We start from the raw sequence: 26,252 nt of genomic DNA, 5'->3' as shown, positions 1-26,252 counted from the left end.
GCATAGGAATGAGGCGTCAAAACATATACCATTTCTACAATGGTTACATTCCTGATATGTCAACTATCTGCAAATAAAATAAAATGTTACATTCATAGTAAAGAAAACAGGATTTTGTTGGTTTGTTTTTGCAAAGTGAAAAATAAGGGCCACTTACTTCTCCCTGGTAGGAGTTGCTGAAGCTTAGTACAATGTATATACATTTTAATATTCTCTTTAAACAAACAGCACATAAAAAAGTATGAGGCTAAAGGGTAGGCCTGGAATATCTTAAATGTTAATTAATACTAGATACATTCCTATAATGAGAAGCTAAGCAGATGAAATGTCAAGCCTCTTCTAATTTCTTTAAAAATATACAAAAAGAAAATGAGGCAAAAGGTCCTTATTTCTTTGAAAGCACCAATGTGTGTAATAACTAACTAAAACTTACAAGTCAGTTTATATATAACCTCTCCAAAAGTAAAGGATAATGAGTTCTTTGTTTTAAATTTTCCAACTGGAAATAGATGAAACTTCATGGCACTTGAAGAATACTCACACCAAGTTTACTAAGACGAATGCCCCACCGGGAATCAGTACTGAGTTCACAGAACTTAAGCTCCATTTCTATTTCTTGATAGAGACTGGCCAGCTGAGAGCCCACCAGAGATATTGCCTAAAAAATTAAAATAGAATTAAAATTGAATTGCAAATAGAAAATGTTCTAATACCTTTTATGCGAAACCCAACAATAAAAACCATAATCTTCCTTTATGATAACAGCTGGAATGTTACATGTTGCTTCATATACCGTCATTACTTGTATTAATATAATACTTAGGTAATTCGGCTTTTAGTGTGATGCCATAAATTTAGTCTGGATTTCTTTCATAAGAAAAGGTCAGGGCTTCCCTGGTGGCGCAGTGGTTGAGAGTCCGCCTGCCGATGCAGGGGACGCGGGTTCGTGCCCTGGTCCGGGAAGATCCCACATGCCGCGGAGCGGCTGGGCCCATGAGCCATGGCCGCTGAGCCTGCGCGTCCAGAGCCTGTGCTCCGCAACGGAAGAGGCCACAGCAGTGAGAGGCCCGCGTACCACAAAAAAAAAAAAAAAAAAAAAAAAAAGAAAAGGTCAAATTTGAGCTATCCTGCACATAAAATGCCCACAAAGGGCAAATTTTGAAACAAACAATATCAAAGACAAGTTTTGCATCTGTTAAACTTGTCCTACAAAGAAGAACTGGCTCATGGGTCTAAGATTTCCGGTACACTAGAGTAAGCATAAGCAGTGAGGTTCTCTGGCTGAATACAGATTTAAGAAATAAAAAATGTAATCCTCTGGGTTGAGCAACGCTTAGGACCTGCATATACATTCCCAGGTGTGTTGTCAGTTAAGGAAAAGCTGGTAGAAACCATGTGTGTTAGCTTGACGTTTCTTTTGCTAAATCTTTAAGATCTGGTGGCAAAGCCAATTTTACTTCTTCCCCTAAATCTTCAATATTTCAAGAACTGAAGGTGTGCTTCCTTAGGTCATACCAATATTTTGTCGTAATTCTGCCATGCTTTATCTATGAGCTTCCATATATTTTCAAAGACTTCTTTTTGTGGTAAGAGAGTGCAGTACCCCAATGCCAAGTTGAGGTCCACCAGGCGACAATTAAATACCTGTGGGAAGAAAGCATCCAGAGAAGCAAATTCCTCACAGTCAAAACAGAATTCAGTCTCTAAAGGCTGATTTGTCATTAAATTTAGTTTTAGGCCCTACGAAAGAACAAGCATTTCATGAAAAGTTATTTATAGTAAAATAGTTCCAACTTGTTTGCTTAGTTTTAATGTCTTTTATCACTATTATAAATTTAAGGAAAGAAACTCTAACAAGTTCTGTATGACACAGAACCCTTACCTTCTTTGTATTACTTCTTTTCAAGTCCCCAACATCCCCTCCCCCTCCTCACTCTTACCCTCAATGAAAAATCAGAAGCAGGAGAGAGGGGAGGGGGAGGGAGGGAGAGAGAGAGAGAGAGAGAGAGAGAGAGAGAAGAGCTTACCACAAACTAATACTCACTTTGTACAAAAGGGTTGCGGCGTTTCCCCTGATAAACATAATGGCTTTCTCTTTCAATTCCATAACAACATGCTTGGATTTAACTAATGTGGCCTCTCCACACAACTTTTAGAAAAGAAGAAAAGAATTCTCAGGTCCACGTCTATGCATAGTTTTGAAAACTTTTCTTAAATATTAAGGAACATTGAAAAATCAGCATTATATGCAAAAAGTATTGTCATTTAATCTATAATGACAGAAAGCTGGGGCTTGCAGGGGAATTGACTGAGAAAGGGCAAAAAGGAACCTTATAAAATACCCTGTACCTTGATTATGGTGTTGGTGACAAGGTGAATACATTGGTTGATATACTTAAAATACGTGCATTTTAATTTTGAAAGCTATACTTCAATAAAGCTGATTTTTAAAAATATTGGCATTTAGTAAATATGAAGAGAGTAGTAGAAATGAATACAAGACCAGCTTCATCAGCAAGTTATCAACAGATAGTTTGTCTTCTAGAATCTTTTTAATGACGCCGTCGGGTAATAATTATAATTTGGGCCACAGTAAAACAAATAGCAGATCGATAGCAGATTGAACCAATGTGGTCACTGGGCTTGGAGTAAGAGGACTTAACACTGCAACCAAAAGCCTCAGATTATTTACTTTAACTCCCTGAATCTGAGTTTCTTCGTTTGCAAAGTGGAGTCTCTCAGGTTTGTTGTAAAGATTAGGTATGAAAACGTGTGCAAGGGCTTCCCTGGTGGCGCAGTGGTTAAGAATCCGCCTGCCAATGCAGGGGACACGGGTTCGAGCCCTGGTCCGGAAAGATCCCACATGCCACGGAGCAACTAAGCCCGTGCGCCACAACTACTGAGCCTGCGCTCTAGAGCTCGCATGCCACAACTACTGAGCCCGCGTGCCACAACTACTGAAGACCACACACCCAGAGCCTATGTTCCACAACAAGAGAAGCCACCACAATGAGAAGCCCACGCACCGCAACAAAGAGTAGCCCCCCCTCACCGCAACTAGAGAAAGCCCACACATAGCAACGAAGACCCAGCGCAGCCAAAATTAAGAAATACAGTAAAATAAAATAAAATAAAAAAATAATTAAAAAAAAAAAATGTGTGCAAGCACCTTGAACTATACCTGACTTTGTAGATGTTCAACAGACGTTTCCTAAATCTGAGAAATTATCAATTTCCTTACTACAAAGCCAAATAGGAAAATGTGGGTTCCAAATTCCTTTGTTTGGCAGTGCTTTTTTTTTTTTTGCGGTACGCGGGCCTCTCACTGTTGTGGCCTCTTCCGTTGTGGAGCACAGGCTCCGGACGCGCAAGCTCAGGGGCCATGGCTCACAGGCCCAACCGCTCCGCGGCATGTGGGATCTTCCCAGACCGGGGCATGAACCCATGTCCCCTGCATCGGCAGGCGGACTCTCAACCACTGTGCCACCAGGGAAGCCCTGGCAGTGCTTTTGTACCTGTATTTGCGCAAAGTGAAAGTAGTTGTTCTCGAAACTGTACCTTGTCACTCAAACTGGCATTCATGAAGTTTGACACAGAGTGCTGAAGACAGGTACCAAATGAACCAACTACAAATTTTAGGGCCAGCTCCCATTGGCTAGATTCCTGAAGGTTCTGAAGCAAGGCAGAGATGGAATTGATAATAGGTAACATAAGGCTGTCTCCTGTGAAATGATAAAAGTATTTTACTCGAGTACAAGTATTTTAATATTTAGAGTTTTTTTAAACAAAGAAATACCATATTTGGAAATTGTTTTCAGGGATGGTCTACTTCTTCAATGCAGGTAATGGTCATAGAATTTATCCTCAAAGTTAGTAAATAAAAGAGTTAACATGAGGCTTGATCTAAACCAGAAAATAGCTAGGTACATGGATACTGAGGTACTTTGATTGTAACTTGCCTATTTTGAGATGCTTAAATCATTAGCTGAAGAAAACCATTTCTCTACTTGGAAGACCAAATTTATGAACAGATTCATAAAAGTTAACACTATAAGCCAAATGACCCATTTTCCTGACAGTTTGGAAGAGTAACAATGTAACAGTAATAATTAAGAAACTATATTAAGGACATTACATCAGATTCATATTCAGGATTTCAAGAAATTTCTATGTTGGCCTATTTACAAAATTGTAATTCAATGGTTATACGTTTCTGATGTCAAATACCTTCACTGATGGAGCAGTATGGTAAACTTGTAGAATCGAAGGGATATCTCTTGCTTTCTACAAAAGAGAATAAATTCAATAACAATAAGTAAAATAACTCTCTTTTAGAGCACATAGTCCCAGAGATACTTTAATATTGTGCTCGTATCAAATAATGTTCTAAAGCAACCTGTTACTTAAAAAAAAACAAAACCTTTTCAGGTCTGGATGTACAGATAAGTGTACATCCAGACCAAGATGCAGAACACTACTAGCATCCAGAAACCGTCCTCTTGCCCACTTCCAGTCTACCCTCCAAGGGTAAACACTACCTCGACTTCCAATAGCATGGCCTCCTTATAGCCCGTCCTTGTACTTTACATAAATGAAATCATACAATACATATTCTTTTGTTCCTCACTTCATTTGTTCAGCATTATGCCTACAAGATTCATCCACGTTACTATGTGTAAGTTTCACTTCCAAACCTCTACCATTTAAACTTGCATGAAGCAGAAGTACACAGAAAAAAGATGACACAAATGAGATTTACCAGCCAGAGGCACAAGTGATGAAATCAATTCATAGATGACAGGGAGCACCATCTGTGACTCGAGAACTATCCCATCTTCACTGAAGAAGTCACAGTAAGACCACTCCTCATATGGATCTTTATGAGTTCCAAAGGAAGTCTAAATATCAAGTCATACAGAAAAGACACAGATAAGGACACTCCAGGACACAGATTCCTTCTTCACCAAGCAGAATCCAGAATCAGATCTATCAGAGCCAAACACAATGTTGATGGTCAAATACAACCATGTAGTCTGTTTCTTCTGGTCTATGGCTTAAAATAATGCCGCTTTAAGTTAAATTGTTACTCAGGGAATTCCCCGGTGGTCCACTGGTTAGGATTTGGCACTTTCACTGCGGGGGCCAGGTTTGATCCCTGGTAGGGGAAGATCCTGCAAGCCACATGGCCAAAAAAAAAAAAAAACACCAAACTGTTACTCTGGACAATGTCCAGAGATGCCTTGTTTGAAGCCCAATGTTTCAAAAGATAGTGCAATTAAAGCCAATAAATATTACTAGAAAAGAGAAGTGGTCTCATGCCCTTAAGTAGTTCTCTGGTCTAGAGTAAGAAAATATGAGAGGTAGATTCAGTATTTTTATAAACTGCAAGTGATTTAAAAGTGGTGTGTAATGGATTGGATAGGGGTTTTGTTTAAGGAAAAGAAATTCAAAGCAATTTACTTTCATGAGAATTCCGCAGTCATCCATTTGGCACTGTCTGGAAAGCTCTACTGCCATTAAAGTATATTTACAGAGTTCTAAGGCATCTAGCAAAAAATCTGAAAGAAAATGGAGAAAAAAATCATTAAACTAGTATTTCATGTGTTTAGAACAACATAAACAACCTTTGAATAATTACCATTCAAAATTCTAAGGTAGGCCACAAAGCAGAGAGAAAGGTTTCCACATAGCTTTGACTACCCTAAATAATATAGGTCAACATTTTTCTTAAGCTTGACTAGAAAGTAAGATCAGATATGGGGAGGCAAGGAATTTCACAATCTTCTGAAAGTGAATATTGTCAACAGTCAGAAATGACATTGTTAATTCTGGAAATACTTTAAAATAGTAACCCTCATAGAGATTCAATTATAAGTGTCCCCTTTGTGAAAGAGGGATAATGATTGTTTCTCTCTCTACCTCAGTGTCCAACTGTAAGGAGACAGCATTAGACAAGTACGAAATGAAGCAGAGAATATAAAACCACATAGATTATAAATCTTGTCACCTGGACTGCAGATGGTGGCAGCCTGGCATGCTAGATCATGTATCTCAGAAGGAAGATTTAGTCCCTCAGGGATTGCCATTGGAAAGCCATTAGCCAACATCTGACAAAGCTTCTGACACGTCAGGAACAGCAATTTCCCAGTGTTGGTGTTGCAGTGATACTTAAACAAGTCTCTTTGGAAGAAAGAAGTGTCAGAAGTTAGAGCACTCGTATGGAAAGCAGATGTATTTGCCTTTCTTGGATTAATATATAACCACTGGGGCTTCCCTGGTGGCGCAGTGGTTGAGAGTCTGCCTGTCGATGCAGGGGACACGGATCTGTGCCCTGGTCCGGGAAGATCCCACATGCCGCGGAGCAGCTGGGCCCGTGAGCCATGGCCGCTGAGCCTGTGCATCCGGAGCCTGTGCTCCGCAACGGGAGAGGCCACAATAGTGAGACGCCTACGTACCACAAAAAAAAAAAAAAAAAAAAAAAAAAAATATATATATATATAAAACCACTAACAACATTTACAATGTCTTTAAATGTTTTCAGTGTGCTTCATTTTTCAACTTGCTTGGGATACCACTAACTGTTGCACTGCAAGGTGACCTAAACTCAATGGTTTGGTTACCTAACTACACACGGTTAGTCACACTTCTTCTACGCCACCACTTTCTTTCTTTTAAATAAATTTATTTATTTTATTTATTTAGTTTTGGCTGTGTTGGGTCTTCGTTGCTGCGCGTGGGCTTTCTTTAGTTGCAGTGAGCGGGGGCTACTCTTTGTTGCGGTGCACGGGCTTCTCATCGCAGTGGCTTCTCTTGTCAAGCACGGGCTCTAGGTGCGCAGGCTTCAGTAGTTGTGGCACGTGGGCTTTAGAGCACAGGCTCAGTAGTTGTGGCGCACGGGCTTAGTCTCTCCATGGCATGTGGGATCCTCCCGGACCAGGGCTCGAACCTGTGTCCCCTGCGTTGGCAGGCAGATTCTTAACCACAAGTCCCTACGCCACCACTTTCTGACCCAGGCATCCAAAACAGGCTCTCAGGGTGAGAAACCAAGAATCACGTCTGTGGAAGTGAAAGGGTCACCATCCCTTCCCTCGTCACCAAAGAAGTAAATGAAGGGCTTCCCTGGTGGCACAGTGGTTGAGAGTCCGCCTGCCGATGCAGGGGACACAGGTTTGTGTCCCGGTCCGGGAAGATCCCACATGCAGTGGAGCGGCTGGGCCCGTGAGCCATGGCCGCTGAGCCTGCGTGTCCGGAGCCTGTGCTCCGCAATGGGAAAGGCCACAACAGGGAGAGGTCCGCATACCGCAAAAAAAAAAAAAAAAAAATTACAAAAAAAAGAAGTAAATGAAACCAGTGCTCCTTTCTGATGAGCTGCGTGATTTGGGGACCCGGAACTCACCTGCATTTTCTCAGCGCCCCTTCCACATTCCCGTCGTTCAAGGCCCTCAAGATCATCTTGGCCTCCAGCTCTTGCCGGGACACCTGCAGGGCCAGCACCTGTCGGTGCAGCTTGGACTCGGCGCTCAGTCTCTCCTCCTCAGCAGCCGCAGGCTCTGCTGGCCTCCAGGGTTTGTGTTTAGCCTGTGCAACTTGCTGAGCTTTAATGTGCTGTTCCCGGAGCTCTGCTACCAGGGAACTATTGCTGTAATCTTCAAATGAAAGAAAGACCTCAGAGTTCTCCTGTAGCAAGGCAAGCAAGACAAAGCTCCACGTCTGTCCAGTTCATCTGCGGTTGAAAACCATTGGTGTGTCTCGAACCTCTATTTTACCTCTCTCTCTCTCCCTTGTAAATTAAGAATTTAAGACTCTATATTTCAAAAGTAACTTATTATATAAAGGTTGGAAAAGGGGAAAATATCACTTAACCCAGGGCTTTCTCAACTTTGGCACTGCTGACGTCTTTGGGTTTGGTAATTCTGTTGTGGTAATTCTGCCCTAATCCTAACCCTAACCCTAACCCTAACCCTGAACAGAAGGAGGGAGGGATTAAGTATTAGGTTTGTGCGATTCTACCCTGGTAGCTTGAAGAAGCCAGTTTTGCTCTTTTCTGTAATAACTTCTGGTTAGCTGCTAACACCAGACCTAGAATTAATTTTTCCAACCCAATAAAAGGATCCTGCTGAAGCCCAGGGAAGGACACCAAGAGGTGGTGGGAGTGAGTGAGACCTTCTTCTTTGATGCCACACTTCAGTCCAGAGTTTCCCAATCTGCCAGATGATTCTGTGCCGCAGGGGCTGCCTTTGCACAGGAGGATGTTTAGCAGCATCCCTGGCCTCTCCCACTAGACCTGGCACAAGGATTGTTCCATAAATGGTAGCACCATAACTAAACATGACTTTGCTAAGATCTAAACCATTGCTTTAAAGTACCTGTAATTTTCAAATTTAAGAAGACCACGGAGAAGTTAACTTATGCTGACGCCTGGGTGCTTCACACGAAGACATCTATTGTTTAACACAGAAGATCACAAACTTTTGGGTTGTAGCACCTCTTTACACTCTTAAAAATTATAGAGGACCCCAAAAAACTTTTTAAGGAGATATCTATCAATATTTACCATATCAGAAATTAAACAGAAAAGTTTAAAATACAAGAGCATATAAAAGTGCACATACCATCCGCCTTTAGAGCGATGATATTACCACATCATGAAGCCTCTGAAAACCCAGTATACTCTCATGCGAGAATATGGATGGAAAGAACAATTTCTTATTTTTGCTATAAATAGAGTTTTAATCTCATGGACTCCCTGAAAGGGTCTCAAGAGACCCTTGGGAGTCCATGGGCCATACTTTGAGAAACATCAGTACAATAAACTGTGATAAATTATTTCTTCTTTACACACTTTGAGATAATACAGTTGCGAGTTAAATCTGCCGGTGTGTTAATTTCAAGTTTTCACAAAGAGATCCTCACATCTACCCAATATCCTATTTGATGAAACTTATCAGTTAGCCCTGACAGCCCTTCTATTTATAAAATCTTTTCATGTTAGGAAGGCCCTAGAGCCAAAATAAAATAATTAATTTCAAATTTCAAATCTGAAGACAGTTAATCAGTTCAAAGTTAACAGAAATTAATTTTCAAGAAAAAGTGAACTGCCTAGAATGAAACTATATAGAAAAAAAAAATTAAGACATTATGAAGTAGACAGTAATCTTTTGGGCCAGTTTCTATAGACAATTTGCTGTCTTTTGCAATATTTTGAGACACTGTGGTGCCTCGGTTTCCTCATCTGTAAAGGAGAATTATAACAGTACCCTCCCTGGGGATCTACGGTGACAAATAACACATGCAAAGCCCCATGTCTAGTACATGGTAAGTACTGAGTAAATGACAGCTACTGTTAGCCATCATTCCGGGCCACCAGAGTTAAATAAATAATCTATAAAGATACCGTAAACCAAAATGGTTTTTTAAAAAGGCATAAACTAGAACACAATTAAAAAACAGAGAACAGTTCCTTAAAAAGTTAAACATAGAATTACCATATGACTCAGCAATTCTTCTCCTGGGTATATACCCAAAGGAATTGAAAGCAGGAAGTTAACAGATATTTGTACATCCATGTTCAATGCAGCATTATTCACAGTAGCCCCAAAGTGGAAACAACCCAAGTGTCCATCAAGAGATAAATAAACAAAAATGTGGTAGAGCCAAACAGTGGAATATTATTCAGCCAGAGACAGGAAGGAAGTTCTATACATCCTACAACATGGATGAACATTATACTAAGTAAAAAAAGCTAGACACAAAAGGACAAATGTTTTATGATTCCACTTTATATGAAATTTATGAAATAGGAAAATTCATAGAGATAAAAAGTAGATTAGAGGTTACGAGTGGCTGCGGGGAGAGAAGAATGGGGAGTTATTGCTTAACAGGTGCAAAGTTTCTGCCTGAAGGGATGAAAAGTAGATACTAGTGATGGTGATGGTTGTACTGCACTGTGAATGGAGTCAATACCACTGAATTATAAATACAAAAATGGTTAAAATGGCAAATTTTACATTGTATGTACTTTACCACGACTTAAACAATCAATAATGCAATACACCCAAAACCACTGAATTATACACACTTCAAATAGATGAAATGTATGGTATGTGAATTATATTACATTAAAGCTGCTTTAAAAAAGAGAGACAGAAAGAGGAAAAACCAGTATATCTGAAGCCTCTGAAGGCTAGTGCAGAAGGTTTTAAGAAGGAGGAACTGATCTATGTCAAATGCACTGATGAGTCAAGTAATAATGTTCAACACGGCTTAACATCTTTACCTGTAAGCTAGCAACAGTTTTAAATTGTTTCAAGGTTTCTTCCCATTCATCCTTCTTCTGCAGATTGTCTGTAATTAAATTTTTAAAAGTTATAGCAAAAAAAAAAAAAAAAAAAAAAGTTATAGCATACATCCAAATTCTGATATTATCAGAATTTTTAAAAGCTAAAATTTTAATTCGCTTTGTTTTTCTCAAGCCTTCAGTAGTTCTTTTCAGATTCTGATAGAAGACAATTTAAGTACAAAAAGAAATCTAATTATTCTTTCTGAAGGTTGAAAAGAGAAGTTTGTTGGTTATAAAATGGCAATTTTTTTGAAATAAATTCCAGATTTTTTTCCCCCCAAGAGAATTACTTTGTTAATTGTTTTAAATTCAAGGTTAAATGGGTTTTTTCCCAATCATAACCAAGTGATAAGTGAGCAATGTGAGTAAAAAGTGCAAGGCACCAAAGAAATCTAGTCCAGCATTAAACAGTCACTGAAGCATATGCACAAATGATGAGTTGATCTTATATGCTTCTGCTCTTACACTACTAATCAAAAGAATAAGGCAAGAAAGCCTTTTCATGAAGTAAAGTGTGTGAGATCAAAAAAGACAATCAGAGGCAGGAAAACTGTGGGTCAGGATGGGAGATGTCACTGATGCCCTCTTCTGAAAAGGATCAGCTTTAGAACTAAACCAAGAGGAGCGAACAGAGATGGAAACTACCTTTCTGAATGTCACACAGTAATTTAAGAATGTCTACTGATGTCTTCGCTACAGACAGTCTCCAGGCCTTGTCCTAAAAAGAAAAATGCAAAATGAAGTCCCTTTCTTGTATTTGCCATTGTATATGTAGTGCATATATAGACAAATAAATAAAAAGCACAGAATCAGAATAAACAATAGATATGGCTTAAGAGTTGAGAGGTCTGTGTTACAGGGAGTTGGGCAGCCAAAGAATAGATCATAATTGAATAATATATAAGCTAAACATGAAAAATACCCATATGGACTCTTGGATATATGATTTAGAAATACTATAGAATATGCAAATCTCCCAAATCACCTTTCAGATACACTATAATTAACAGGCATGTGGGTTTTGTTTTTTTTTTTTTAACAGCTTTTACTTATTATTTGAGAAAAAATCTGGAAAGGATCTCTGGAAAAGTTAAAGAGAACTGAACTTGTTTAGTATAGAAATCAGAAGTCTAAGAAAGAATCATCCTTAAGACTAAAAAAAACCTTTTTTTTTTTTTTTTTAAAGATAAGAAAAACCAAAGAGAGAAAAGCTTTAATTGAAAGACATGGTATGTGTAAAATGCTTAGCAAGGGCCAGGTCCGTACAAGGTACTCAAACATTTTGACTACGGGCTGCAGTTGAAGCTGGTGGTTGAGAACACAGACAGTATGAAATGAGACTCTGCCACTTTCCAAATACCCTTGGGAAAGCCACTAATTTTAAAATTTTAGTTTCTAAACTCAATCAAAATGAGCTAACAATAGGGTCTCCTTCACAATTTTGTTCACAGTTTTATTGTGAGGAAGAAATGGACAATCTATGTGAAGTATTTAACCTAATGCCTAGTGGACAATAAGAGGATAATAAATTTTAGGTGTTAAAAAAAAAAAAATCATTTCCCTAAAGGTAAAAAATGATTGAAATGCACCACTGAGAGAGGCTGGGAGGTAAGTATCTTCAAAGGTTTAAAAAACTCAACTACCCTGGATAAACTAGGTTTTCGGTCCCTTATCTCTCTACCGTGAATTGGCTCTCTGGAAACCGTTTCTAAGTTTCAACGTTCTGTTCTCAGATTAGATTTACTTTGGTTCTGTGGCTGACATTACTCAAGAGTAATGACTATGTCTCATACAATGCAAAACACTGTTTATACTTCAAGGCATTACGGAAAATTCTTTATGTATAACAGATACTTCAGTTAATCCTTTTGATCTGCAGATCCTAGATTATTCAGTGTGGGCTCAAAGCCACTGCTCCAAAGCAGCTGTATTTGTTTGTTTTTCTATATGGTAAATTTCCTATATAGTAAATGGGAATTTTAATATTAGGCCATTCTATGGGCTTCCCTGGTGGCGCAGTGGTTGAGAGTCCGCCTGCAGATGCAGGGGACACGGGTTCGTGCCCCGGTTTGGGAAGATCCCACATGCCGCGGAGCGGCTAGGCCGGTGAGCCATGGCCGCTGAGCCTGCCTGTCCGGAGCCTGTGCTCCGCAACGGGAGAGGCCACAACGGTGAGAGGCCCATGTACCGAAAAAATAAATAAATAAATAAAAATTAGGCCATTCTAGCAGTGAGAAGAGCAAATACTCATATTTGTAAGTCTGTCTTTTCTATCCTGTTGATAAATATCCATAAAAATTGGATTTATCTGCATTTTATTTAGTGAAAATCTCACCTCATTAGAATTATCTGGTTCTTCCTGTAATGCCAGTCGTGCCCATATGATTACTCTTCCTGCAGTTTTCTGAGCTTCAGCAGGAGGCAAAGACCTCAACAGAAGGATACAGTCTTCACCCTGTAAACAGAGTTTGAAAGGAAGAAAAAACAGCTGTTGCCTGCAAAGGATGATTTGGATTTACCTCTTACTTTTCTATTTAAAGATGAAAAGACATCATTTTGAAAAAGACATTATGGTTCCATGGTTTAAAAATCTGAAAATTCTGTTTTGGATGACAGCAAACAGAAAAAGTAAATTAAAATACTACCTTTTGTATTTTGTAATTCTTAGGTATGCCTGTAGTTTTAGAATTATATAAAGACACTTAAAAACACAAAAAGAAAACCCACCTCCTATTCTGGAAACAAAGGGTCCTACACATATGTAAAACATGAGTCTGAGTTTTGTTAACTACCAAAGACTATGAAAGCTCATTAGGTATTCACAAAATACTTAAAACAAAACTATACATATAGGCCAATCTAACGTCTAATGTTGGTATAACTTTATTTTGTGCTTGTCTGTTTGGATAATTTGATAGTTAAATCTTTAAAAACTCAAAACAAACCAACCATATAAAAGTACGATATAAAACTTTCACACCTTTTCTCTATCAATCAGGTCAATAATCCTTAGACTGTAGATTTCGTCTTTAGGCAACATATATGCTTCGGCCACCTTTAAAGAATCTTCTAAAGAAGATGGGACATCTTGTTTGAGAATGTATCTTACCACCCTCTGAAATAGAGACAATACACATTTCTTTGTTATGAAATCTCACAGAGAGCCCAGAAATCATTTGTTCATATAATTAAAACAATGCAGCAAACTCTAAACTGTATGAAAAATTAAAACATGATTTGTATTCTGAATTTAATGACAGTCCTTTCACCCTTCTTTTTTTCCCCTTAGCTTTACTGAGGTTTAATTGACAAATAAAAATTACATATATTTAAGGCGTACAACATGATGGTATAATATATTCCTTCAGCTTCTTAATTTACTGTCTGTTGTCTTTACTACTCTAACAACCAATCAAACACTCTCTTAACATTCTATCTAACAAAAGGGAAGCGGTGAAGAACCTAGCTCTATTAATCTTAAAGAATATAAAATCTGGTTAAATTTCCCATGTTGCTCTGGAAGTGGAGCAAAGGCGTTAAAAGATTCAATTATTGTACTTACCATTATTTCCTTGCTTAAGAGATTCACCTCCCTTATTCCATAGCCTCGTAAAAGTTTCTTCATCTCCATTAGTTTGTAACTTTCCTGTAATAACTTGACTCTAAAAGTAAATTTATTGATATTAACATCAACTGTCTTTTTTTATGAAATACTAAGGGACACAGTAAAGGATAGAAAAACATATATGAATTTCAACTCAAAACATGAAGTCTATCCAACAGCAAAAAAGCTGTTTGGTACACTGTAAGCTTACTTGGGATGGTCCATCTCCAAGTGCTGTTTCACCAGCTGCTCCACAGCTGCACTCCAGGGGACCACTGCTGCATACATTATCTTGAGCACAGCATCAAATATGAGCTATAAAGACACACACACTGACAGTGAATAGCCCTCGGATTTACTTTTCATGCAAATTAATGACACAGCCTGATCTACAGCAGGGATCTTGCATCTATTGGATAGAAGCTTGAGAATATTTCATCTTCTGACTGCAAAAGCATATGTCTTCCAATATTCACACATAAAGGGCAATTTTATTATTTAGAAAAATTCAGAAGAGTATTTTCTCTGCTGAAAGTTAAATCATATAGCTCTATTAACTTTCTATAGACTCTGTGTTTAAAAATATTCTCCATGGTTTTATTCACATTTTACAATGGTGACTAATAACAGTGTGAAGTCAAAATAAAGGCATATGATAAACATATTTTAAAATGTCTCTATGTTTGTAAGACCATAGAAATGCCTGAAAATATATGCATCCAACTGTCCATGTGGGTTTTTCTGGGGGTGGGAATGAGAAGACTTTTTATTTTCATAAGAAAAAAGGATTGAGTGGTTTTTATTTTCTTTTTATTGTTTTTCCTATTACACAAATTCTCCCTAACAAATATATATTGCTTTTGTGACCAGAAGAAAAGTTTTAAGAAAGGATGCAGTGCTCAAAAGGAAAATCTATATGATCACTATTTACTTACATCTGTGTCAGATAAACATCCTATTACTGCTATAGCTTTTGCTTCCCATGCTGTATCAAAGAGTGAGGTGAACTTTGAGCTACATCTCTTCAATAAATCCTAAAATGGGATAAACATTTTTCTTAATTTAAAACTCTCACTAAAACACCACCCCACACATATATAAACATAGATAAATAGCTTTTATGGATGCGTAAAAAACCAAAAACTTCTACTTAGCCATGAATGCTGAACAATGGTCAGCAAGTGCAAAATTGCCAAAACCTTGGCCTTCAGTTTTATTTACATGGTACAGAAAACTTTGTTCATGCTCCTATTATTTCACAACAACCATTTGGAGAAAGTCCTAACATTATCTCACTGTGCTCAAGGCGACCAGTCAGTTAGCAGCAGAGTTAACCCACATTCTTAACCAATACAATATGCTGCGTCAATCCTGATGGTAAAGCATGACATTCCGTAAAGAGTTAAACATTTAATACAATGATGCACTGCACAGATCCAGAAAAAAAGACTAGAGCTAAAGAAGAAGTTACCTCTATGTACAGAAGGAGAAGTTCCTCCTCCTGTAAGTCATGTTCCCTCACGTAAACTCTTATAAACTTCTCGAAGATGGAAGGGATAAGCTCGGGGGCCAGCACTTTATCAAACATTCGGAATACAATGGTGGTTGTATCCTCCTGGATGTTGAAATAAAGACAGCATAAATGCAAACTCTAGCTGTGCTGGCTATGATAAAATAGTAATAATTCTGATAAATCTAGACTTCTACCTTCTCAAAATCAGAAAGGGCCAATTTGCAGTTGTATTTCCTATGCAGTGTGATTAACTCTCGTAGGTTATTTACCAAAGTCCTTAACTGACAAACTTCCTCCATGTTTTGATGATCCTTATAAAACAAAAGTGTTGAAGTTGTTAAGGATATGGAATAAAAGTGTGAGAGGGAAATACAAATAAGAGGAAACTGCAACTTATGCCTTTAAGTTTTGTAGACGTTTAAGCAAAATTAACTAGTACAAATTAACAGATCAGAATCCAATAGAAATCTAAAAGAAATTTTCTTTCTTAAAAAAATAGAAAAAACTATTAATATTAGTGTAATATTTTTTCAGAACCCCAATATACTTAGGTACACAAACATCATTTAGATAATCCTCAGTGTTCCATCCATATAGATCATGACCAGATACAAAGTGATGACATTTCCTAAAGTTATATACAAGGAACAGAATTTTCAATTGATAAAAGGCAACTAGGGAAAAGACAAAGTAGTGTTTTATAGCAAGAGGAAAAGCTCTTCTGTGGAAAAACATATAAAATGATCAATATACATTGTACATTATAACATGTATTGATTATATAACATCAATATACTGCTTGAAACTTACAGAAAAAATTCCCATCTTATTCTTAACAGCACATAATCAGTAAGTATAATTAATAACAAGAATCTGCTATATCAGAAAGCAGGGGGAAATTTATTATTTATTTTTGGGCTCCAGAAACTTAAGGAATAAATGTAATTTCATAATGTATGTATGATGTTACAAAAGGTCATACCTTCCAGTCCTTAAGTACTTTAAACTTCAGAGTTGAGGTTATACTGAGATGTCTCAACATGTTAGTTTATAAACTAAATTATGGTACCCCAACAAACTTTTTCAAAACATAAGAATGCATTTTTTTTCAATATAATGAATGCTTTCTGGTTTTTAGCAATATGAAGGGAAAAATAAATGAACTTAAGAAATTTAGAAGCCAAATAATAAATTCAGTTCATTAATCTCAAATTAACATCATATGTAACATCAATATTCCTGATCTTAGTTCTCTTTCTAGCATTGCTATTTTATTCAGTCAGTCAGAAAGTCCCAGATTTTTTTCAATTTGATCTTTTAAAAAATTCTTTGAGGGGCTTCCCTGGTGGCGCAGTGGTTGAGAGTCCGCCTGCCGATGCAGGGGACACAGGTTCATGCCCCGGTCCAGGAAGATCCCACATGCCGCGGAGCGGCTGCGCCCGTGAGCCATGGCCGCTGAGCCTGCACGTCCGGAGCCTGTGCTCCGCGACGGGAGGGGCCACAACAGTGAGAGGCCCGCGTACGGCAAAAAAAAAAAAAAAAAAAAAAAAATTCTTTGGTACTTAAGCCATTATGACTATTGGAATGCCAAAGAAATGCAATCAAAACTAGAAGTAGTTTACTACTTTAAATAAAAGAAGTAAACCTGATTGATACAGCCTTTGAAAACTAATCTTAATATGTTATTAAGTTTTGCCCTTTTTACTAATGCATAAAATTACTAATGTTACTAATGCATAAAATCCCAATTAGAATGTTACTAATGCATAAAATCCCAATTAGACTACTTAGGAGTATGTTTATATATTGTTTCCCTTTTGGTTGGCTCAATAGAGAAAAACTGTGCATTAAGACAGGTTCAAGTTGTAACAGAAACATAAGGAAGAAAAAAACCTACTTTTCCTTTTTGTGGATTTTAAAAGTACACAACAGAAGAACATACAAAAAGAATATTTAAGAAGTGAATATGTGTCTAAATACACATAGACAAACCCTTCAATATAAATTAAATGTTTTATTACTAAAAATTTGTTTTTCATATCATACCAAGGAACTCCAGTGCCAAGAGGATGCCAATCCTAACTCATCTGGTTTTTCTGCTGTAAAAAATACCTCTGCCAGTTGAAGCCCATTTTCTGGCCAGTTTGCCTTTAAAAAAATATTAGAGACCATTAAAAATAATGTTTTATGCCATGGGGAGTACTGGAAATGCCTTTTCAGTGCTAATTATACTGGTATTACCTTATCAGTTAGTTCAAGGTTCCTGGCTGCTTGTTCCAACCATTTTGCAAGAACTTTCTGAAATAGATATATCATAAAAAGTATTGATATGAATAAATAATCACTGAAATAATTTAAAACCTCCATCGTAGTCTTTCAAGACACTAAAATGAACTAACTGGTGTTAGCACGACTTAATCTTCAATGATATAATGTAAAAAATAGAATCATCAAGAGTGAAAACACTGAAGGCAACTTACCTGTCCTTCAGGTACAGTCCTTCTCACAAATGGGATCACATCATTTTTAAGCCATGGACAAAGCTTTTGCAAAGAGACTGGTGTAGAAATTGAGTTGAGCAAGTTCTCAAGCATTTTCACATCAAATCTGCTTTCAAAGTTTGCCTAAATCGTACAGAGTGAGAAACTAAGATTTATCCAACAAATTTAAACCGATAGCCTCCCAAGAGGTAAAGACCTATTAGAAAGTCATTTCAAGAAATACTTTACTGTGTTTCCCTGGTGGTGCAGTGGTTAAGAATCCGCCTGCCAATGCAGGAGACAGGGGTTCGAGCCCTGGTCCGGGAAGATCCCACGTGCCTTGGAGCAACTAAGCCCGTGTGCCACAACTACTGAGCCTGCACTCTAGAGCCCACGAACCACAACTACTGAGCCTACGCACCACATCTACTGAAGCCCGTGTGCTCCAGAGCCCGTGCTCCGCAACAAGAGAAGCCCGTGCACCACGACGAAGAGTAGCCCCGGCTCGCCGCAACTAGAGAAAGCCTGCGCGCAGTGACGAAGACCCAACATAGCCAAAAATAATAAATAAAAAAAAAATAAAATAAATTTATTAAAAAAAAATTTTACTGATGTAACGACCCTTAAAGGTGATTTACTCTGTGCAAATGATTCAAGTTGGTAGCCACAAATTCTGTGAAACCTCATGGCAGTGAGTACTAGCTAATAAATTAGAGGCAGAGGAACAGGCAGAGATGGCATTCTAAGGAAAATTTAACTGGAGGTGACAGTACAAACCCTAACAAGCATGTGTCTTTAATAGCATCACACCCAGATACTGAGCTTTGGACCTAATATTCTATATCAACATTAAGGAGATCCGGAGCAGCAATTATAATGGCAATCCTTTTCCACAATCTGAGCTGCAACAGGACTACCCTCTCCACCATTCCTACCTAAGAAAGCCCATCAATAAACCGCTTAATAAAATGTTACCTCTTGACCTAAGTTTAGGAGCTAACTAGACTCTGAATGATGAGATAACATAAGTTTATATTTTATGTATAATATTTCCTCTGAGTTAACATCATCAGAGGATAGTTTTCTCTGGGACAGGTCATATTTTATCAAACCGTCTGAAAACACCCCATTGCCCAGTCACTCCTGCCACCCTATTAGTTTCCAACACTGATTCAATCACCTCTCACAGGAGCTATAAAGCCATTAAGAAAAAAATGCAAAACAAATTACCCGATGTCTCAGCCAAAGGTACTGTGCACAAACAAGGTTTCCTTCTCTTAGCTGTAAAAAAATATCCTTAAGGTCATCTTCATTATTCAGAAATTCAATCCAAGAACTACCCCTGCAAAGTCAAAGAGAGGAAAGAAGTTAGTAGTCAAAAAATATATATTAAGGTTATATGTTACAAGTAGATATCATTATGCATTTTAATTAGGTTTTTTTTCCTCAGAGTTAAAAAAAGAATCAAAAGATTATACAGTGAAAAGTAAGTATCCTTCTTATCCCAGACCTATAGAACTCCTGTATCTTCCCCAGAAGTTATAGCTCCCCTTGTAGGTCCTTCCTGAGATAATCATTACATATACAAGCAACCATTTTTAACTTTAAAATGAATGAGAATTTTTTATGTATACTATTTGTACTTAAAAAAATTCATTTTATATTATCTTGGCAGCTTGTACCAATGAGCACATATAGATATTATTCTTTTTAAGGACTACATATTATTCCATGGCATGGCTTTACTATAATTTAACTAGACACCCACAGTTGAACATTAGGGTTACTTCCAGTCTTTTGCTATAACCAACAAAGCTATAGTGGTTACCCAGTCCTAGTTAAAGCTCAGAAATAGATGATGAATACTTCCTTAAAATGATAAAAAGACAAAACCCTATAAGCCTGTACCATGCTTAAATGATAAAATAAGCATTTTCACTAATATCAGGAACAAGAGAAAGATGTCTATTTACCACCATTATTTAATAATGTTCTACATGGGACTTCCCTGGCGGTCCAGTGGTTAAGACTTCACCTTCCAATGCATGGGGTGTGGGTTCGATCCCTGGTCCGGGAGCTAAGATCCCACATGCCTCATGGGCAAAAAACCAAAACATAAAACAGAAGCAATATTGTAACAAATTCAATAAAGACTTAAAAAAAAAAAGGTCTACATCAAAAAAAAAACAAAACAAAAACGTTCTACAAGTACCAGTCAATGAAATTAGGCAAGGAAAAAATAATGAGGAAAAAAATGAAGCAAAATTATAATTATTTGCATATATAATTATATACTTGGAAAAAACAAGACCAATTGAAATATTACTACAAGTGAAAAAGGAATTCAATAAGGTAGCTGGTTTAAAAGTAATTTAAAAAAAATCAATAGCTTCTATATCCTTTTGAAAATACAATGGAGAAAAGTCCCACTTATAAAAGTAGCAAGAAAGACAAAATTAACAAAAAAATGTAAAAAATCTATATGAAGACAACTGAGTAGATACCACTCAGGAATATAAAAAAAAGGATAGAATAAGTAGGAAGACACATACTGCCCTTAAATAGTGATATGAAGACTTGATCTTGTAAAGATACTGATTCTCCCCAAACTGATTTTAGGTTCAGCACATTCCCAATAAAAATAAATAATAAAAAATCCAATAAAAGTAAGATTTTTAAAAAACTGGATAAGCTGATTCTGACTCCAAGTGTCATACAGAAAAGAGTAGCTGCCCAAATTCTGAAAAATAAGAAAAGTATAGTAGAACTAGTCTACCACTTAATAGGACACTTTAAAGCTACATTAATTAAAACTATGATACTGGTGAATGAATAGAGAGATGAGATCAAGCAAATACAATTATACTGCAGAAACTTAAATACACGTGAGAATTTCAGCATGTGATTAAGGTAACATTTCAATGAGCAGTGAAAAGATAGAATGTTTAATGATAGTATTGGGATAACTGAATAGCTATAAGGAGAAAAAATAAAGCTTCCTTCATTGTTAGTTTATCATGATAAATAAATTTGTCTTAGCTTTAAGGTAACTAAATCTCATATTTGTCAATAACGATATTCTTGGTGCACATGTTAGTATATCTAACAGGATTAATTTCCAGAAGTGGACTGTTAAGGCAAAAGGTATGTTTATTTAAATCTGCCTTCCAAATGTATCAATTCCAACCGATGATGTAGGAAGTGCCTAAAGCTTAGCAGGAAAGATAACATTGTCCATCACTGAACCCCCCAGAAACACAAATTCACTCAAAGCAATGCTATGTCTTTTATAACATTCCAAACTTAAATCTAATTCATAATCCAGAATTCAAAATGGGGAATGCACATACCTGAATTTTTCTGGTCCAAATGCTCCATAAAAAGTAGTCAACTTTGCATGAGCCCTTAGTACCTAAAAAGAAATAACTTGACAGTCTGAATGTTGTGTGCAATAACATTAAAATAAAAAACACCAAAAATTAGGCTTTCTGTTTCAGAAGTCTTGTACATATTCTCATTTTACCCCATATGACAAGTCAATTCCCATAAATATGACTGCCTTTACTTAGCACAAAACAAAAAAACTTGAAATAACGGAAATATTTCCAATCACACTCAATGCAATAAACCTGCAAAGAAGAGGAAGGTATTTGTACATTAATTGTAGGTGCCTTTCGAAATCAATTAGTTTTCCCACTGATTTATAAATATGCCCTTATGGTAAAACCTAGCTGGATTATACTAAACATTTACTTTGAGATAAGAGTTAAAAAATATATAGATGGTCCCTGACATGCAACGGTTCAACTTAAGATTTTTCGACTTTATGATGGTGGAAAGGCAAAACGCATTCAGTAGAAACCATACTTAGAATTTTGATCTTTTCCTGGATTAGCAATAATATATAGGATGATTCTCCCTTGTGATGCTGGCGGCAGAAAGGAGCCGCAGCTCCCAGTCAGGTACATAATCACAAACAACCGATATACTTACAACCATTTCGTTTTTTCACTTTCAGTACAGTATTCAATAAATTACATGAGCTATTTGTAATAGCTCAAACAGGCTTTGAGTCAGATGACTTTGCCCAACTCTAGGCTAATATAAGTGCTCTGAGCACATTTAAAGTAGGTGAGGCCAAGCTATCATGTTCAGTAGGTTAGGTGTATTATGTGCATTTTTTTAAAAAAAACCTTTTTTATTGAAGTATAGTTGATGTACAATATAGTGATTCACAATTTTTAGAGGTTATACTCCAATTATGGTTACTATAAGATATTGGCTATATTCCCTGTGTTGTACAATATATCCTTGTAGCTTATCTTTTTAATTTTATTTTTTAAATTTATTTTTTATAGAGCAGGTTCTTATTAGTTATCTAGTTTATACATATTAGTGTATACATGTCAATCCCAGTCTCCCAATTCATCCCACCACCACCATCCCACCTTGAGTGAATTTTTGACTTGCGGTATTTTCAACTTAACAATGGGTTGGTCAGGATGTAACCCCATCATAAGCTGAGGAAGATCTGTATGTACATGTGCACACACACATATTTTTGGCACCATCATAGCTATCATCAGTTTACAATTATTTGAAATAGCAGGCACTACGCAAAATGATTTATAGGAAATATTTCATTTGACCTCAAAATAACCCATAAGTACTATTATTATTCCCATTTTGCAATAAGGAAAAAACGTATTAAAATAACTTGCTCTTGAAAAAATATAGACCTATCTTGAATTCAAAAGTATATTGTAACAGTATATTCACTCCCAAATTAACCTATAAACCCAATGTAATTACCTCTTTTAAGCCATCAGAATAGATAGGAACAGCTTTATCTTCTTTCTTCAAAAGCTAAGGTGAATAAGAAACACGGTTAGAATATCGGCTATACTAGGTTTTTCGTGAAAGAAGATGGATTTCCTGTGAATTAAAGGAAAAAATCATCTTTAAAAATTAAATTGCACTCAACTCTGAGATGAACAATGAACAATAAAGAAGTTACATATCTTAAAAATAATGCATTTTATGAAAACAGCTCACATTTTGCCCATCTGTTACACCTTGATTTTAAGGAATATAACTAGCAATGGTATTCATTTACAGGTGAGTGAGGGGAACAACCTATAGCAAAAATGGCATCATTTGGAAGAGCAAAAAAAAATGCACTTTAAAAAAGGTCTATGGGAGAAATCATTCAGTTTTTTGCAAAATACTTCTTTTGCATAAGACAAACTAACATGCACAAAGGTCAGAAACACTTACCCTGGTTTTGGCATAATTTAGCATTTCCTGGGTTGTTTCATAGGTTATCCATTGAGCCTCCAAGCAGTAATTCACCACAAATTCATCGTCCTGTTTCATAAATGCCAGACATGGTAAGGCAACGTAATACTGATCAATCCATCGATCTGGATATTCTAGTATACAACAGGGAAAACATACCTGGATTTTATGCAGATTTTCCTTAGCTTCATCTACAAGTTTTTGCCATTCAGTCTGCTCACTGGTGTTCAGAGAACTCAAAGCTAGTTTCTCCAATATATCATTTGATTTTACTTTGTAAACAAGCTGTAATATAAACATGCAACATCAAGAAACTTGAAGCAAAATAATGCCTGTGGATGAAATCTTACACTGTATGCTAAATAAAAAATGTAAATATTCATGTAGTTCAAGAATAAGCATTAAAGAAGGTAACACTTAGATAACAGAAAGGTAACCCAGATTACAAAGTGTTACGGAAACCATTTCTACTGAGTCCTCACTAGATGTGACCAGCAGTGTACTAAGAGCTTTATGTAAATTATCTCAGTTAACTCTCATAAAAACCTAAGTAAGCATTTGCACCTCCTCAAAACCCTATGGGGTAAATACTAAGATCCCTGTTTTACAATCAAGAAAACTGAAGCTTAAGAGAGGGTAAGTAATGTGTCTGAAATTTTGCTGTTCAAAAGTGAATGGAGGGCTTCCCTGGTGGCGCAGTGGTTAAGAATCCGCCTGCCAATGCAGGGGACGTGGATTTGATCCCTGGCCGGGGAAGATCCCACATGCTGCAGAACAACAAAGTCCATGCGCCACAACTACTGAGCCTGCGCTCTACAGCCCATGAGCCACAACTACTGAGCCCGCGTGCCACAACTACTGAAGCCCGTGCGCCTAGAGCTCGTGCTCCACAACAAGAGAAGCCACCACAATGAGAAGCCCACGCACCGCATCGAAGAGTAGCCCCCGCTCACCACAACTAGAGAAAGCCCGTGCGCAGCAACGAAGACCCAATGCAGCCAAAAATAAAAATAAATTAATTTTTTTTAAAGAAACAGGAAATTAATACTGGTATATTAAAAAAAGTGAATGGAGCTGGTTTTTAGAAGAATACCACACAATTATGTTTCACGTCTACTTTTCTAAGTTTATCAAAGGTTCTTTTTTCTAAATTTTAATTAATTAATTTATTCAAGGTTCTCACTACTTCTTTGCTAAGTGATTTGCTAAATTGATATAGTTTAACTCAGGTTAGTGAGGCATACCATTTTATTTTATTTTATTTTTATTTATTTATTTTTTAAACGTCTTTATTGGAGTATAATTGCCCCACGATGGTGTGTTAGTTTCTGCTTTATAACAAAGTGAATCAGCCATACATATACATATATCCCCATATCCCCTCCCTCTTGCGTCTCCCTCCCACCCTCCCTTATCCCACCCCACCAGGTGGTCACAAAGCACCGAGCTGATCTCCCCGAGGCACACAGATTCTTAACCACTGTGCCACCAGGGAATTCCCAGTCTATCAAAGGTTCTTTAGCAGCTGGAAACAGCTTGAGTTAGACAAAGTCAAAATTTCAGGTTCCTTTTTTATAAACAAAATACCAACTTTAACATGGGCTCTCTGGCTCCGAAAGCTAAAAGTGATACGAAAGAGCAGTTTCTCTAGTTCTGTGTCTCCACTCCCTGAAAACATCTTTCACTGGTTTTGATTTTTTTGCTTCATTTGCTCTTTTTAAAAATTAGTTATTATGAAACTTTCAGATATTCAAAAAGGTAATAATATAACAAATACTCACGTACTTATCACCTAAATTTAAAAAATTTTTAATAATATAGCTTATATTAATATTTATAATAAATAATTTTACATTATATTATAAAAATTTATAATAAATAATATATTTAATAATATAATTTATATATTTAATATTAATATAATCTATAATATTTATATTATACTTTAATATTACTTTCTCTTCTTCCAAATAAATCATTCTCCTTCCCTGAACCAGAAGTATCCATTATTCTGATTTTGGTGCTTGTTATCCCATTAATTCATATACTGCTTTACTCATATACATTTCTAAATATACAAAATTGTTTTGCATGTTTTAAAATGCTACTTTCTTTAAACTTTTTATTTTATATTGGAGTATAGTTGATTAACAATGTTGTGTTACCTTCAGGTGTATAGCAAAGTGATTCAGTTATGCATATACAGGTACCTATTCTCTTTCAAATTCTTTTCCCATTTAGATTGTTACATAATATAAAATGCTACCTTCTTAAAACAACAAACACATGGGTACCCACCACCCACTTAGCAAATGTTAGTTCTTCACTACCATCAGGCTTCATCCTTCATTACTTCCCAGGACGTTTCAAGGGATATCAATGAATTCCTAATCACCAAATCCAACAGACAACTTTCAGTTTTTATACCTGATTTTATTGGTAGTATTTACAACTGCTGATCACTCCCCACTAAACTGTTTGTTTGTTTTTTGGTCACACCTCACGCCTTGTGGGATCTTAGTTCCCCAACCAGGGATTGAACCCATGCCCTCAGCAGTGAAAGCAAGGAGTCCTAACCACTGGACTGCCAGGGAAGTCTCTCTTGGCTTCTTTAATCATACATTTGTGTGGTTTTCTTCCCAGATATGTTTATAGCCCTTCTTTCTCTATCCCCTGTGTGCTGGTGCCCCTGTAGCTCATCCTCAGATCTCTTCTTACTCCACACATTCTCCTTGAGTGGTCTGAGCCATTCCTCCAGTGTTACCTATGTCTAGATTCAGCTCAGATCACTCTCCAACTTCCTATCAGACAGCCTCATTTTATAAGATCCCTTACATGCAATTTTTATAAAGCAGAACCCTTCATATTTTACCCCAACCTGTTCTTCCACACATATTCCTCATTTTAAGTAATGCCATCACATTCCAACTACAGTAAGTCCCCTACATACGAATCTTCAAGTTGTGAACTTTCCAACACGTGAACGTGCGTTCACATGTCCAATCACGTAAGCTAGTT

The 26,252-nt window shown here is 36.9% G+C and overlaps 1 protein-coding gene across 3 annotated transcripts in view; it reads right to left on the bottom strand.

Moving 5' to 3' along the window:
• Positions 1-26,252, bottom strand: part of KNTC1 (kinetochore associated 1) — a 107,408-nt gene that overhangs the window by 62,482 nt on the left and 18,674 nt on the right. For 2 of the 3 annotated variants that reach the window (XM_032654017.1, XM_032654018.1), the window contains exons 17-42: positions 23,394-23,519; positions 23,214-23,303; positions 22,749-22,802; positions 21,287-21,348; positions 19,167-19,278; positions 17,937-18,080; positions 17,698-17,754; positions 17,503-17,604; positions 15,651-15,767; positions 15,415-15,558; positions 14,879-14,977; positions 14,155-14,258; positions 13,902-14,001; positions 13,320-13,454; positions 12,675-12,794; positions 10,985-11,057; positions 10,277-10,344; positions 7,397-7,677; positions 6,008-6,180; positions 5,461-5,558; positions 4,760-4,898; positions 4,228-4,284; positions 3,559-3,722; positions 2,045-2,149; positions 1,516-1,644; positions 542-658 (exon numbers count right to left, since the gene is read on the bottom strand). In XM_032654017.1, the coding sequence (XP_032509908.1) occupies positions 542-658; positions 1,516-1,644; positions 2,045-2,149; positions 3,559-3,722; positions 4,228-4,284; positions 4,760-4,898; positions 5,461-5,558; positions 6,008-6,180; positions 7,397-7,677; positions 10,277-10,344; positions 10,985-11,057; positions 12,675-12,794; positions 13,320-13,454; positions 13,902-14,001; positions 14,155-14,258; positions 14,879-14,977; positions 15,415-15,558; positions 15,651-15,767; positions 17,503-17,604; positions 17,698-17,754; positions 17,937-18,080; positions 19,167-19,278; positions 21,287-21,348; positions 22,749-22,802; positions 23,214-23,303; positions 23,394-23,519 (2,970 nt within the window). The remainder of the gene's footprint in view (positions 1-541; positions 659-1,515; positions 1,645-2,044; positions 2,150-3,558; positions 3,723-4,227; positions 4,285-4,759; positions 4,899-5,460; positions 5,559-6,007; positions 6,181-7,396; positions 7,678-10,276; positions 10,345-10,984; positions 11,058-12,674; positions 12,795-13,319; positions 13,455-13,901; positions 14,002-14,154; positions 14,259-14,878; positions 14,978-15,414; positions 15,559-15,650; positions 15,768-17,502; positions 17,605-17,697; positions 17,755-17,936; positions 18,081-19,166; positions 19,279-21,286; positions 21,349-22,748; positions 22,803-23,213; positions 23,304-23,393; positions 23,520-26,252) is intronic. The other variant, XM_032654019.1, reaches the window with a different exon arrangement.

This window comes from Phocoena sinus, chromosome 14 (genome assembly GCF_008692025.1).
Source record: "Phocoena sinus isolate mPhoSin1 chromosome 14, mPhoSin1.pri, whole genome shotgun sequence".
Taxonomy (NCBI): Eukaryota; Metazoa; Chordata; class Mammalia; order Artiodactyla; family Phocoenidae; genus Phocoena; species Phocoena sinus.
Note: the sequence above shows the minus strand (reverse complement) of the source record. Positions and strands in the feature narration are given on the sequence as shown.